The 15,184-nt window shown below is 47.3% G+C and overlaps 1 protein-coding gene across 1 annotated transcript; it reads right to left on the minus strand.

Moving 5' to 3' along the window:
* Nucleotides 1-6,467: 6,467 nt before the first annotated feature.
* Nucleotides 6,468-13,999, minus strand: BRIX1 (biogenesis of ribosomes BRX1). Its single transcript, XM_073543916.1, has 10 exons — nucleotides 13,736-13,999; nucleotides 10,532-10,643; nucleotides 10,133-10,176; nucleotides 9,660-9,730; nucleotides 9,524-9,573; nucleotides 8,030-8,103; nucleotides 7,877-7,927; nucleotides 7,696-7,797; nucleotides 6,907-7,035; nucleotides 6,468-6,797 (listed from the first exon to the last, which is right to left on the minus strand). The coding sequence occupies exons 1-10, from the start codon at nucleotides 13,874-13,876 to the stop codon at nucleotides 6,546-6,548; spliced, it is 1,026 nt and encodes a 341-aa protein (XP_073400017.1). The 5' UTR covers nucleotides 13,877-13,999; the 3' UTR covers nucleotides 6,468-6,545.
* Nucleotides 14,000-15,184: the final 1,185 nt, after the last annotated feature.

Consider the following 15,184-nt stretch of genomic DNA (forward strand, 5'->3'; position numbering starts at 1 on the left):
GGGTGCAGTTTTTAGAATGGTGTCACTTTTGGGTATTTTCTATCATATAGACCCCTCAAAGTGACTTCAAATGTGATGTGGTCGTCAAAATAAAATGGTGTTGTAAAAATGAGAAATCGCTGGTCAACTTTTAACCCGTATAACTTCCTAACAAAAAAAAAAATTTTGGTTCCCAAATTGTGCTGATGTAAAGTAAACATGTAGGAAATGTTACTCATTAAGTTTTTTGTGTGCTGTATCTCTGTGATTTAAGGGCATAAAAATTCAAAGTTGGAAAATTGCGAAATTTTCAAAATTTTCGCTACATTTGTTTTTTTCCACAAATAAACGTAAGTTATTTGAATGAAATTTTACCACTAACATGAAGTACAATATGTCACGAGAAAACAATGTCAGAATCACCGGGATCCATGGAAGCGTACCAGAGTTATGACCTCATAAAGGGACAGCGGTCAGAATTGTAAAAATTGGCCTGGTCATGAACGTGCAAACCACCTTTGGGGGTAAAGGGGTTAAAATGCAATAACAGGCGATCAAAAGAACCTATCTGCATAAAATTGGTATAATTAAAATGTCAGCTCGGCACGCAAAAAATAAGCCCTCACCCGACGCCAGATCACGAAAAGTGGAGATGCTATGGATCTCAGAAAATGGCGTTTTTTTTTTTTTTTTAACAAACTTTGGAATTTGATTTCACCACTTAGATAAAAAAGAACCTCGACATGTTTGGTGTCTGTGAACTCGTAATGACCGGGAGAATCATAATAGCAGCTCAGATTTAGCATTTATAAACCTAAAACAATTCCGTGGCCATACGGATATACCTCTCAGGCCTCAACTACAACCAAAACAGAAAAAAAACCCCAATGCAAAGACCCAAAGGTCATGAGGCTATAAATAATTTCAGGCTATAATAGCTAGTGAAAAAGAGTCACCGCACAAAAAGAGAGGATTTATTCAAAAGTATCAAATTTTATTATATATACATATATTATAAAGACATATACAGTGCTAATGATGAGGTAGATGGAATTAAAGCAACTCACAGAATGGCTTAGTAAGTGGTTGACAAATATAATGCCAGACAGAAAAAACGTCTCCGGGCTACCCTCTGCACAAGATCTGTTATACCGGTAGTAATAATAAAATTTCTAGATATTATTTATAAATTTATATAGCTGCACTTATTAGTATACGTATAGCAAACAAAAGATCCAATCATCTATCCCGATATATAGGAAATATATAGGCTGAATCGTATAGAAACGATTAATTGTAAATGAGAGGTATTATCTAAGCATGCTCAAGATGAAAAAATAACATGTGATGATGTACAAAAACTATTAGATAAAAAAAAATATATACTAGACATACTTGAGATGCATAAGGAGCCTGTGATAATGTCCAAAGCCGATATTATATCAATAGACTATAATCCTAAAAGATAATAACACTACAAACCATTTCTTATATATTAGAAATACGAAGACAAATGCTTCAACTATAGAAATACCAGTAGACTAAATGGTAATCTCCATTAAATATTGATTAATGCCCATATATCAGGCTTATAGTGGAGATGCCATCTAGTCTATGTATTAGAGCCTATGTAAGGGTAATAGAAATAGCTGGACATTATCACAGGCTCCTTATGCATCTCAAATATGTCTAGTATTTATTTTTTTATCGAATAGTTTTTGTACATCATCACGTTATTTTTTCATCTTGAGCATGCTTAGATAATACCTCTCATTTACAATTAATCGTTTCTATACGATTCAGCCTATATATTTCCTATATATCGGGATAGGGAATGAATGAGGTTGAATGCAGTGTTGCCATAAGTGATGTTATGTGGCAGATGCAGAAAATAGAATTAGACTTACCGGTAATTCAGTTTCTAGGAACCTTCCACGACAGTCACCTTGGAGGATGTCTCCCCGCCCTAATGGGGGACAGGAAATACAAAAGAGCTTAGATAACCCTCCCCTTCCTGCTACCTCCAGTGTTTTTTTCTGGACACAGATAGCATGTACGTATAGTTACCACCAGAGCGTAGGAATCATCCCGTAGGAACATCAGATAGTGAGAGAAATTAGTGGTGTCGTGGAAGGTTCCTAGAAACCGAATTACCGGTAAGTCTAATTCTATTTTCTCCAGTCACCTTCCACGACAGTCACCTTGGAGTCATACCAACACTAAGGGAGGGATCACGGCTTGCAGAACTCATCTGCCAAATATTAGATCCCTATCGAAATTTAATCTATAGTGTTTGGTGAAAGTATGAACAGAAGACCAGGTGGCGACTCTGCAGATCTGCTCAGATGATGCGCTCCCTCTTGCTGCCCATGATGTAGCGACTGATCCTTTGCCAAATATGCCAAGCAAATGGCCTGTTTGATCCAGTTTGCAATAGTGTTTTTTTGCCGCTTTCATCCCTTTATTTTGTACGGAATAAAGAGATTCTGGTCAATTCTCCAGTCTTTAGTTAGCTTGAGGTAATGGAGAACCACTCTGCGGACATCCAACGTGTGGAATTTATCTTCCTTCGGATTAGAAGGATTCGGGCAAAATGAGGGCAGCACTATATCCTGACCCCTATGAAAGTCTGAGACGACTTTGGGCATAAAGGAGGGGTCCAAGCGCAGCACTATACTATCACAGTTCAGGGATAGGTAGGGTTCTTCTATGCGTTTAACTGTGGTAATTGCCACTAGAAACACTGTCTTAAGTCTTAGGGTTTTCAATGATATTGAAGGCAAGAGCTCAAACGGGGCCTGTGTTAGTCTATTGAAAACTAGATTCCCAGGGGGGAACTTTACTAGGAAGTGTAGGGCGTATTCTATTTGCCGAGGTCATAAACCGTTTGATCCAACGGTGTTTGGCTAGATCTTGGTAAAAAAAGGGACTAAGCGCGGAGACCTGAACCTTTAGTGTGCTTGGGGTAAGTCCTAGCTCCAAGTCCCTTCTGGAGGAAGTCTAGGATCTGTGCGATGTTGGGATGGAATGTGTTCGGGATGTTAGGGAGGCACCAGGAAGAGAACTTCTTCCATACTTTGCCATAGATGGCATTGGTTACCGGTTTCCTGCTTTTTTGGAGAGTTTGGATTACTTTGTCCGAAAGACCCCTGGCTTTCAGGATGGTGGCTTCAGTAACCAAGCCGCACGTTTCAGTCTGTTGAGGTTTGGGCACAGTAAGGGACCTTGATAGAAGAGGTCGTTCTTTTTTGGGGAAGGAGTAAGGGACCTTCCAGGGCCATGTCCCTGAAAGGGGATGGCACAAAGTTTAGCTTTAGAGGTGATATCACCCCTCAAAGATTTCAGCCAAAGGGCTCTCCTGGCCGAATTAGAGGACTAAAGATTTGGCCGCAACCCGAACAGATTCCCGAGGCATCGGCTAAGAAGCCTGTTGCCTTTTGGAGGAGTGGTAGGGAGTCCAGAATCTCCTCTCTGGAAGTTCCCTGCGAGAGGTGCTCTTCCAACGTGCGAAGCCAGAAAAAAAGGGCTCTGGCAACGCAGGTAGAGGCCACATTTGTTTTGAGCAAATTGGTGGAGGCCTCCCAGGATTTCTTCAGGTGGCTTTCTATTTTTCGATCCATGGGATCTTTTAACTGGGAAGTATCCTCAAGCGGGAGAGACGTCTTCTTGGTCACCTTGGAGACCTGGACGTCTATCTTAGGGATTTCCCAAGTAGAGTTGTCACCATCAAGGGAAAAGGTTTTGGACATTTTCATGAATGGGAAACCCTTTCCTACCTCTGGGTTTTAGCCCCCCAAACATCTCATCTTGGACCGAAAGCTTCACTTCCTCCTCAACCCCCATGGTGTTTCTCACCATGGAAACAAGCTCCTCTAAGTCTTCAGAGGAGAAATAGTGCTTTTTGCTTTCAGGTTTAGGGGTGGATGTGGAGCCCTCATCTTCCCAAATATCCTCCGACCCCGCGGTACAGACCTCACCCTAGTCTGAGTCAGATTCGGGAGGTGCCATTTTGCTCTTTTTAGGGAAAGTGTGGGATGTGGCGTCAGGGTTTGGGAAAAGGTCGCCATGGAGGTCTGCACCTCATGTTTAGTGAGCGTTTTAATACTATCCAGGAGGGAGGGCTGCTCGGCACATAATATGTCATCTGTGCAAGGTTGGCAAAGCTTCTTTGTATAAGCAGAGGGAAGCCTGGAACCGCAAACACCACACTTGTGGCTGGGTTTATTCTTGCGGGTTTTCTCCCTAAAAGAGAGAGAAGGTATACTAAGTGACCCATAGCTATTAAATGGCTGGACAATAAGGAACCAACCCCGCTACTTACAGTAGAAGGGTTAATGCTGGGCTCTGCTGATGCAGTTACCGGAGATTTGTCGCCATCCATGGTCAGAACTGTCACCAGTCAGAGACACTGCGTCTTACCTGGAGGCTCCCGACCAGGATATGAAGGGATCGAGGTCCAGCGTCAATTGTGTGCCCCTCCTCCCGCTTGGTCCGTAGGGAGGAACCCGAGGAGCGACCCTATAGTGCTATAGTACCGGAGCCACCCCGGGCTGCAAAGCAGCGCGTGCGTTCCAGCCTGGAATGCATCAGGCCGCAAAACCGGAAGTGCGCACTGACGTCACTCCCGGTGAGCGCGGACTCCAGTACCCAGGGGAGGACGACGCCGGGGAGCTGCATGACCCCGGCCGCACGCTTCCGCCCCGCTTTACCCTCCCGAAGAAGCGCAGGAGGGGTGGAGAGAGGATTTCGAGTCACACTGTGCCGTGGAGACGGGAGCAGCCAGATGGAGGAGAGGCGAACCTAAAAGTGCCTAGGGCAGCATAAACTCTAAATATGGCTCTGGATAGGGGGCAGAGTTGGGTGAAGATCAGGTCTAATGTATATCCATCTGTGTGCGTGGCTGCGGACCACTGTGTGAGGCCAAACGACGAGGCAAGTGACAGTAGTTTAGATGCTGAGTAGTGATGAGCGAGTATACCCATTGCTCGGAGATTTAGTTCTCGTTGTCTCAGCTGCATGATTTGCGACTGCTAGACAGCCTGAAAACATGTGTGCAATGCCTGTTTGTTAGGGATTTCCCACATGTATTCAGCCTGTCTACAAGTCGCAAATCATGCAGCTGAGACTACGAAAACTAAATCTCTGAGCACGCCAAAATACTCGATCACCCGAGCAGCAATGCTACTCGCCCATCACTAATGCTGAGGACTGCTGGGTGACAGTGGGGATATTGAGGTCACTCATATTGATGAAGGGTATGTCAGCAGAGAAAGTGCAGAAACCAGGCGGAGAATTGGTCAATAAAGACAATGGCTAGGCCCGGGGGGTATATGACGGCCACTTGGAGGTTGGAGGGAGAGTAGGGCTGGACAGAGTGGACTTCAAAGGATAGGATAAGGGAGGGTGCAGGTGGGATTGGGTTGAAGGTGCAGGTGTTAGAAAGACCCACTCCTCCACCATGTCTGTTGCCAGGGTGAGGTGTAGGTCACCGTAACAGAGGTCATGTTGGAGGGCATAAGCCATGTTTTGGTGAGGCCAAGGAAGGATTGGTTGCGTGGGATGAAGGGATCATGAAAAACATAGCTTATTACAGATGAAGTGAGTGTTCCAGGAAGAAGGCCCGGTGGAGAGGGGGAATAGGTTTTTTTTATATGTCAGAGACATCGGTAGTTTCTAGCAGGTGAGCAGTGATAGGAGGGAGAAACACTGGGGGGTGGGAGGTGGCCGTGTTTATCAGCTGTGGAGGTCCGGGATTAGGAGAAACGTTATACTTGCGACTTACAAGTGTTGCGGTTTTTGTGTTTATTCTGCTTTACTAAAGTGCACTATAAGGTTTCCCAGTGACCCATTTCCAACAAATGCAGTATGTTACGTGCACATGTAAGCAGGCGCTGGGGTCGGAGTGAACTCTAATTTAACCCTCTAGATGCCACGGTCTCAGCATCTAAATTACCAGAGGGCAGAGCCTGCATGTGATTAAAGAGACATAGCGAATCAGAAGAACTATACTACAATTCTAATTGACATTTGCTAATAATATTATTACAGCTACTACATATTGGGATAGGATTTGGAGATGGGAATGCCTCCAAGTTGTCTATGGGGACTAACAAAAAAAAACAAAACAAAAAGAATGGGTTGTCATTTGCTATAAGCCTCGTCTACAGTCGACCGGATCCATCGGGCTACAGTGGCTGCTTGACCCCCACCTCATACTGGAAGAGTGAAAAGGGAGGCCAAAGCGCCGAAAGGGGGAGTAGATGTGAAAAGAGCAAAGTCCAAAAGCTGAAGGAGACTGGACGTGTAACCATTGACTTCTCTATGAGAACGCTGCCCCTGGTTAGTCCCAGTCTCAGTGGTGCAGCTGCAGTTTTAGGGGTCTTTAATGTACATTATTGGCGTCTTATCCTTTCCTCTGGTTGGTCCCCTTTCACACCCTGGTGTTTGGCGCAGTATAAACGTCAATTTGATTATAAATGCGAGTGAGGTAACAGACGAAGACTTTTCCTTTTATTTTATAAAACAGATCCTCGGGCCCCGACCTGGTAAGTGCACCCCGCCACAGTTCATACGCGTCCTTTTTGGCTCAGTCTTTGGCGTTTGAACTTTTTGTCTTTCCGTTTCTTGTTGGGTTTGAGGACCGGTGGCTGCGTCTCAATAACTTGAGGTTTCTTTTCAGCCTTGGTGGTGAACACGTCAGCCGTGGGGTCGTGAGGAACGACCACCACCCCTTCAGTCTTCTTCATTTTCTGCAGTTCTTTCACTTGTTGCTTCTCCCGAATCTTTGCCGCCGTTTCTAATCGGATAATGCGCCGATGCTGAAAGAGAAGTCGTCAGCAAATTGTGCAGGAAAGTCACATGAAAAAGATCAACGTAATGGACAAAGACCAGCATAGTCATGTCCATAAAAACTGCAGGGGGACGTACCATATTCGGGGACTGGTAGTAAGGGTTCTCGTACAGGGTCGGACCTCCAAAGCTGCCTTTGAAAATCTTGATGAGATTCAGCACAAATCGCGGTCCGATCTCCACCAGAGATGCGTCCTCCTCTATGATCTGCGGAAACAGGACGAGATGCAGAATTACAAGACGAATCCAAAGCCAAGGATCGATCAATGGTCACACACTGTGTGCAGGCAACACTTCGGCACCGTCAGCTGCATGTCTACAGCGCTGGCGCATAAAGCGGTGCCAATCTGAACTGTGCACTAGGAGGAGCTGGAAAAACTGCACCGGCAGACAGCGAGGTGGTCTTTATGTCAGCTCGGTGAAGGACGCCAAGGTCGGCCAATCTTCATTTATTTCATCCCCCACTTTAAGCCATTTATTTAAGGGTTAAATATTTATAGATTTCGATAGATCAGACTAATTTCTGGGTGGCCTTCACAGGAGTACCATGTATGGTGGACTTCCGCAAACTCCCGGCTGCTGTGGCCTCCCGTGGTCGTGTTGCGAGGGGGAGGTTGGGTGATGTGCACCTGAACAGACCTCCCGCTTATGTGCTGCAGCATTGAAATGGTTAAACCGCAGCGACTGGCACAAGCCTCTGATCACTGATTTTAGATATTTAGCACAGCTGGACCCTTCTTGTGTGCAGCGGGGGTCAGCTCCAGGATGCAGGAGGATTAGACGGCGAAACTCATTTGTGACTCGTCCTGCGAGTTTATGTCACCTATATGGAGGTGCAAGAATTTAAAGAGAAGAATAAGGACGGACCTGATAATTCCTGAACCAGATCCTCTTATCTGCTACGGAGAAGGTGAAGACGTGGTCCACGAACGGCTGACTCTTGGGGTGATATCTCGGGGTTCCAAAAATCTGCAATCGAGAGACCGAGATATTACGTGAAGAAATGGCGCCGAGAACCGAAACGCACGGACGCAGAAGTCGCCGTTACCTGAATGAAGAGCTCCTTCAGCAACGAGAGGTACGGATCCTGATCAAAAGCCTGCGGGGGGAGGAGAGGGGGTGTGTAAGCTGCAGCAAAGGATGCTGGGACTTGTAGTTCTATACCAAATACATTAGTTTTTTTTTTTTTTTAAATACGAACCGGATCAAAGGAGAGCAGCGGACGGGAGCCCTTCAGGCAGTTTCCAGTCATCTTCAGCTCTGCCAGCGTGTGAACTCGAAAAAGGGAAGAAGAGATTTTTTTTTTTTAAACCTGCATCGGATCCACAGAAAATGACAGTATACAGCATAAAGCATTTTCATTGCTAGTCCTGGGCGCAATGTGAGGTCGGTGTGGACAGCAGACGACTACATACACGTGTGCACATCTGTCTGATGTCATCAGATACGGACAGAGCTGCACGGTCCTGGCCACGTGGATTTGGCCTCAGAAAATTATAAAATGTGAAAAGTTTTTTTTGTTATTTTTTATGCATTTACAATATTTTATCACTTTTATCACCCTCAAATTTGGGGGAAAATGGGGGTAAGTCTTATAATCTGAATGTAGCTTACCAGCTGCGGTGGAGCGGGGTCCCAGGGTCGCTGCTACAGGAAGCTTCTGGCGGCGGCAGGAGTGGGGTGATGCTATGGACCCCAGGCTGGTAGAAGGGGGTGTTCGGCGGTGCAAGGGCTCCGCCGACATTTTGTGAAAGCCCAGCACTCCTGTACTTCCCATAAATGCTTGCAGAGCCCCCGCACCGCTGAATTCCACCTCCTATCAGCATCGCCCCACTCCGACCAGCCTGGGACTTGCAGCATCTCCTACCACCGCCGCAAGTAGCGACCCTCCCACCTGGGACCCCGATCAACCGCCGCCCAGCTAAGCTACCATAAAAGCAACTAAGACGCACCATCATTTTAGCTTTTAAAAAAAAAAAAAAAGTTTTATTTTTCTCCCTGACATTTGGTGTGCGTTTTATAATTCAGTGCGCCTTATAATCCACAAAACATGGTATTTTAAAAAGATCTTTAAATATTGCATGAACATTAGAACATATGGTTATCTGATGCTTCCTGATTTCTGCAGCTTACGGAACTTTGCTGTATAGACTGGGACAGAATAAGCGGAGTCATTTCAATACAAGTAGAAGTTTCGCTTTTCGGTATAGACTGGGGACAGATGAACAGTCTTTACATTACAATTGGTAGGTGCAGGGAATTAATAAAAATATCTTGAAATCCTGCATGTCTCGCTCAAAACTAAACACACAATTAGCTGATGCTTCTTGGTTTCTGCAGCTCACTTAGCTTTGCTGTATAGACTGGGACAGGATGGGGTCATTTCATTACAATTAGAAGGTGGAGGGAGTAAATGACAGCTCTACTGTGCTGCCTGTAGCATCAGATCTAATATATTGTGCCGCACATTCTGCAAGAAATAGTCCGCACTACGGCTACAAGAGACCCTCGCCCTATGACATCCACATGCTATAATAGAGTGCTCAGAAAAGGGACCGATGTTTTAAGTTAAAAAAAATGAAATTAAAAGACAAGATATCAGACACTTTTGGATCAGGAGTAACTTTGTATCTAGGACCCGGTCAGGACCAATCATCCCTCCACTTCCCATCCTTCTCACTTATTTGTTACTTACTGTTCTGGACCAAGAATTTAGCCGATGGTCCCTCGGGGGCGTTTGATATCCTAAAATATAAAAAAAAAGTATTGAAGCCGTCACTAGAGGGATTATCTGAGGAGAGCAGCCGGGTAGTCAGCGAGGGGTCACTCACCACATGTACAGATCCTGCTTCTTCTTCGCCTCGAAATAAATACATTTGTTGCAGTTTTTCATCTCACAAACCTGCGAGATGAGAAAACCGTTAGAGAGCGACGAGGTGACGGCGCCATTTATTCAGCGCCAGCACAAAACCAGCAACACCAACGGGGGTCGGAGAAGATTACACGGAGGCAACAGGCGCTCAGCTGCTCTTAAAAGGGGGAGCAGAAGCCGAGGAGGAAGCCTCGCTTATGGGTATGGTCACAAAATATCATCCACACGCTGCGTAAAAAAATCTGAGCAAAGACGTCGAGTTGCGCTGCAGGTTTTGATTTCACGCTTTGAGGGACACAGGAAAAAAAAATCCTAGAAAATCAGCATGAAACTCGTGCACTTTTTTCCCGCTGATTAGTAGCCGATTTTTTCAGCTCAGTTGCCATGCGACGTGGACGCACCCTCGAAGTGTCCACAGCGGCCGTCACATACCTCATTAATGACGAACAGTTTATCTTTCCGGTCCATTTTTGTATCTACAAATATAAAAAGTGAAAGAAGGTGAAAAAGAATGAGAATGATGAAAACTTTCACACGAGCCCTGTGACGAAGCCTCCACGTTCCCATCATAGTCTGTTCTGCATCGCTAGGAGCTGCCGTTACGTCCTGATTTTTGGGGATTAGATCTAAGGACCCCACAGACCACCACAACTTCCTGCAGTGGGGGGGCAGTAATGTAGGGTCCCTGCACCATCGTAGGGTATTGTTATGGTGTGTGACCAGATCTCTACTATTCCTATCCTTCCATTCCCAGTTGCCCCTTTATCTTCCGGTCCATCATAAAGCCTGGAGGAAGCGGCGCGTTACGAGGAGCGTCGCAGCGGCACTTACCGGCTTTGGCGTGCGGCATTAACGTTTTCAAGTCGTGCATTAAATGTCGTGTTCGGAAATTAATTCCACGGGAAGAAAATATCAGCACCCGCTCCTTGTTCATCCATTTGCCCTGCAACAACAAGATGGCGACACATAAGATCCAGGACGTGTGCAGGTACCTGGCGCCATTAATGTAGGGGCACGGGACCACCTTCACCTGGAGGGCGCTATATCAGCCATCGCTCCAGGACCTCTGCTTCCTGCTCCTCACCCCGAGGCTGATCAGTGGCCGGCGGTTTTGCTTCCTAATATCCCCCAGAATAATGACAGGAGTTTAGGGCGATCGTTCCCAGCAGATACATACCGGAGGCTGCGCGCTCCCCAGACCTCGTCCTCAGGGCAGAGGCGGCCATTTATTATTCTATTTGGACTTTTTCTTGTCTAGCTTTTGGATGTTTTTCACCTGCTTTTTAAATTTGCGCCTATTTAAAAGTAATTTCATATGTGTTTGCTCCAAAAATGATGAAACGGGCCTGGTATACACATGTATGACCCTGTGCTGGAGTATACAGGCTGGGGAAAAGACGAGTATACAGGATATACATGGGATGATGCATAAACCACACTCCAGGGGTCGGCCCCGGAGCGCCAGGGTATAGGGCGGTATACGGGGTGCTCCAGTCTACCACCAGCTCTATTGGGGGCCGTGCACACGGCGCCTTTTTCTCGTGAGAATCTGGAGGTTTTGGAGAGGACGACGCTTCAGGAAATGCCGATTATTATTTCCCCTCCATAGCGGGGCCGGGGAGCTGGAGTCAGTATAAAACGTATCGACTCCTAAAATACGGAATCCTGATGTCAATCCTCTAAGAACAGAGACTTAAAGGAATAGTTCTGTCTCCAGGATCCAATCCTGATCGGCATTACAGTCATGGCCAAAAGTTTTGAGAATGACACAAATATTAATTTTTACAAAGTCTACTGCTTCATTTTTTCTAATGGCAATTTGCATATACTCCAGAATGTTATAAAGAGTGATCAGCTTAACAGCAAATACTTGCAAAGTCAATATTTGCCTAGAAAATGAACTTTATCCCCCAAAACACATTTCAACATCATTGCAGCCCTGCCTTAAAAGGACCAGCTAACATCGTTTCAGTGATTGCTCCATTAACACAGGTGTGGGTGTTGATGAGGACAGGGCTGGAGATCAATCTGTCATGATTAAGTAAGAATGACACCACTGGACACTTTAAAAGGAGGCTGGTGCTTGGCATCATTGTTTCTCTTCTGTTAACCATGGTTATCTCTAAAGAAACACGTGCAGTCATCATTGCACTGCACAAAAACGGCCTAACAGGGAAGAGTATCGCAGCTACAAAGATTACGCCTCAGTCAACAATCTATCGCATCATCAAGAACTTCAAGGAGAGAGGTTCCCTTGTTGCCAAAAAGGCTCCAGGGCGCCCAAGAAAGACCAGCAAGCGCCAGGACCGTCTCTTAAAAGTGTTTCAGCTGCGGGATTGGGCTACCAGCAGTGCAGAGCTTGCTCAGGAATGGCAGCAGGCAGGTGTGAGTGCATCTGCACGCACTGTGAGGCGGAGACTCTTGGAGCAAGGCCTGGTCTCAAGGAGGGCAACAAAGAAGCCTCTTCTCTCCAGAAAAAACATCATGGACAGACTGATATTCTGCAAGAGGTACAGGGAGTGGACTGCTGAGGACTGGGGTAAAGTCAGTTTCACTGATGAATCCCCTTTTCGATTGTTTGGGACATCTGGAAAATGGCTTATTCGGAGAAGACCAGGTGAGCGCTACCACCAGTCTTGTCTCATGCCAACTGTCAAGCATCCTGAAACCATTCATGTGTGGGGTGGCTTCTCAGCCAAGGGAATGGGCTCTCTCTCAGTCTTGCCTAAAAACACAGCCATGAATAAAGAATGGTACCAGAATGTCCTCCAAGAGCAACTTCTCCCAACCGTCCAAGAGCAGTTTGGCGATCAACAATGCCTTTTTCAACATGATGGAGCACCTTGCCATAAAGCAAAGGTGATAACTAAATGGCTCAGGGAACAAAACATAGAGACTTTGGGACCATGGCCTGGAAACTCCCCAGATCTTAATCCCATTGAGAACTTGTGGTCAATCATCAAGAGACGGGTGGACAAACAAAAACCTTCAAATTCAGACAAAATAAAAGCATTGATTTTGCAAGAATGGACTGCTATCAGTCAGGATTTCATCCAGAAGTTGATTGAGAGCATGCCAGGGAGAATTGCTGAGGTCCTGAAGAAGAAGGGTCAACACTGCAAATATTGACTTGCTGCATTAACTCATTCTAACTGTCAATATAACCTTTTGCTACTCATAATATGATTGAAATTATATTTCTGTATGTGATAAAAACATCTGACAAACACACATAAAAACCAGAGGCCAGCAGATCATGTGAAAATATAATATTTGTGTCATTCTCAAAACTTTTGGCCATGACTGTAGGTGTAATAATAATAATATTAGCAAATACGTCATATTAGAAATGTGGTCTAGTTCTTCTGATTCGCTACGTCTCTTCCCTCGTGTGCAGGGCATTAGGTATCTATGGTTATGGTCACTGATGATCTCTCTCGCACGCTGAATACGGCCGATTCATGCAGATGGGAGCCGGCCATAGAGGAAGACCGGTCCGAGTGCGGTGCAAGGTGTTATCACACAGCACTCGTCCGTATTCCTCTCTAGTGTGACCCCGATCCAATACATACGACTCGTTATACTATTGCGGTAATGACCTTATAACATGGCGGCATCTTCTCCGGCGCTCCCGACACTATGGTGTCAATGGAGACGGCGTGATCGGTGTAATCGAGGGCACGTCAGGCGGTAAATCAGAGTCACGGCGTCCGTGCGGCTCATCGTGAAGGGGGAAACGCACCGAGGAATAAGCCGGATACAAGAGGGACTGAAGACGCTGCTGCGATGACCCAGGAGCGGAGTACAGGGGCCGGCGTCACTCCAGCTGTGAGGCCGCACACACCGCTGCCACCGATCACCGGCTGCACGGTCTGCGCCCAGCTATGTGCGGCGCCTCCTCAGGGATCACATAAAGGCTCCAGTGCAGTAATGGTGACAGGAGGCCCCGGGACCTCCGGCTCTGACCGTGTGCAGGATTATCATCACGACCACAAGAGCCGGACCAATAACCGCACAATCTACACGCGCTCCTACCTCTGACACCGGCGCCGGGATGGTGAACTCGTCCCCTGCTCCGGCCTCATCAGTCTCCGCTTCTTTCTGCTGTAATTTGGGCTTTTTGCTCCGGTTTTCAGACTCCACATTGGAGCCACGTTTTCTCCGGTACGCCGCCATGTTGCTTGTCTACGCCGGAAGTGTTTGTCTGTACAGCAGGAAGGAAAAGCTCTATGGTATGTGTGCTGCGGCGGAGCGCCCTCTGCTGGAGACTGCGGGGAGATGTGCGGCGGAGCGCCCTCTGCTGGAGACGTGCGGCGGAGCGCCCTCTGCTGGAGACTGCGGGGAGATGTGCGGCGGAGCGCCCTCTGCTGGAGACTGCGGGGAGATGTGCGGCGGAGCGCCCTCTGCTGGAGACTGCGGGGAGATGTGCGGCGGAGCGCCCTCTGCTGGAGACTGCGGGGAGATGTGCGGCGGAGCGCCCTCTGCTGGAGATGTGCGGCGGAGCGCCCTCTGCTGGAGATGTGCGGCGGAGCGCCCTCTGCTGGAGACTGCGGGGAGACGTGCGGCGGAGCGCCCTCTGCTGGAGACTGCGGGGAGATGTGCGGCAGAGCGCCCTCTGCTGGAGACTGCGGGGAGATGTGCGGCGGAGAGCCCTCTGCTGGAGATTGCGGGGAGATGTGCGGCGGAGCGCCCTCTGCTGGAGACTGCGGGGAGACGTGCGGCGGAGCGCCCTCTGCTGGAGACTGCGGGGAGATGTGCGGCAGAGACTCCGGCTGGTGATCGCCTCGGACTGGTCGTTTCTATATATATATATATATATATATATAGATAGAGTCATTTAAATGAGTTACAATAATTAGCTGTAATTACACTGAAGTTGGCATGCTGGGAGTTGTAGTGTCCCGTGGCGGTCGGATGCAGCCGCCGTCCGTCCTGTATTATTCGCTCACTGATGGGATCTAATATTTCATCACCTTAAAGTGAAAAAAAAAAATCCTTTCTGCCTCCAGATCAGACGATGAGAATAGATCCCGGGATCTCCAGTAATCGAGTCCTTGGAAAGTCATTAGATCGCCTTTCCACAGAGTAAATATCGATGGGGCTGTTCGGCACATATCACTTCAGTGGGGTCCAACACCCTGCAGCCCCACCGACCAGCCAAGCTGCAGTACCGAGAACAGTCACTACACAGTGTGGCGCTGCACTATTCGTGTCTATGCACCGTGCACATCCAGCCAGAGCCGGAATTAGGGGCAGGCAGCTGCCTAGGACGTCTGGTGACGCTCCCATCATTCCCCCTCTGCCTCAGCGTGTACCAGCAGGCGAGCTGAGACGCCCTGCAGAAGCCAGAGCAGGGGTGTAGGAGGAGGAGAGGTAAGCATTGTGTGTGTGTCAGCTGCACTATACTGTGTGTGGGGCTGCATTATACTGTGTGTGTTTGTGGGGGGCTGCACTATACTGTGTGTGTGGGGCTGCACTATACTG

The sequence above is a fragment of the Dendrobates tinctorius genome, unplaced genomic scaffold, assembly GCF_039654945.1.
Source record: "Dendrobates tinctorius isolate UK_male_01 unplaced genomic scaffold, ASM3965494v1 ptg000135l, whole genome shotgun sequence".
Taxonomy (NCBI): Eukaryota; Metazoa; Chordata; class Amphibia; order Anura; family Dendrobatidae; genus Dendrobates; species Dendrobates tinctorius.

Coding starts and splice junctions, on each gene's coding strand:
- BRIX1 (XM_073543916.1), bottom strand. CDS start 13,876: ATGGCGGCGTACCGGAGAAAACGTGGCTCCAATGTGGAGTCTGAAAAC. Junction 9,731..10,132: donor AACTGTTCGTCATTAATGAG/GTATGTGACGGC, acceptor CTCATCTCGCAG/GTTTGTGAGATGAAAAACTG. Junction 9,574..9,659: donor AAGCAGGATCTGTACATGTG/GTGAGTGACCCC, acceptor TTTATATTTTAG/GATATCAAACGCCCCCGAGG.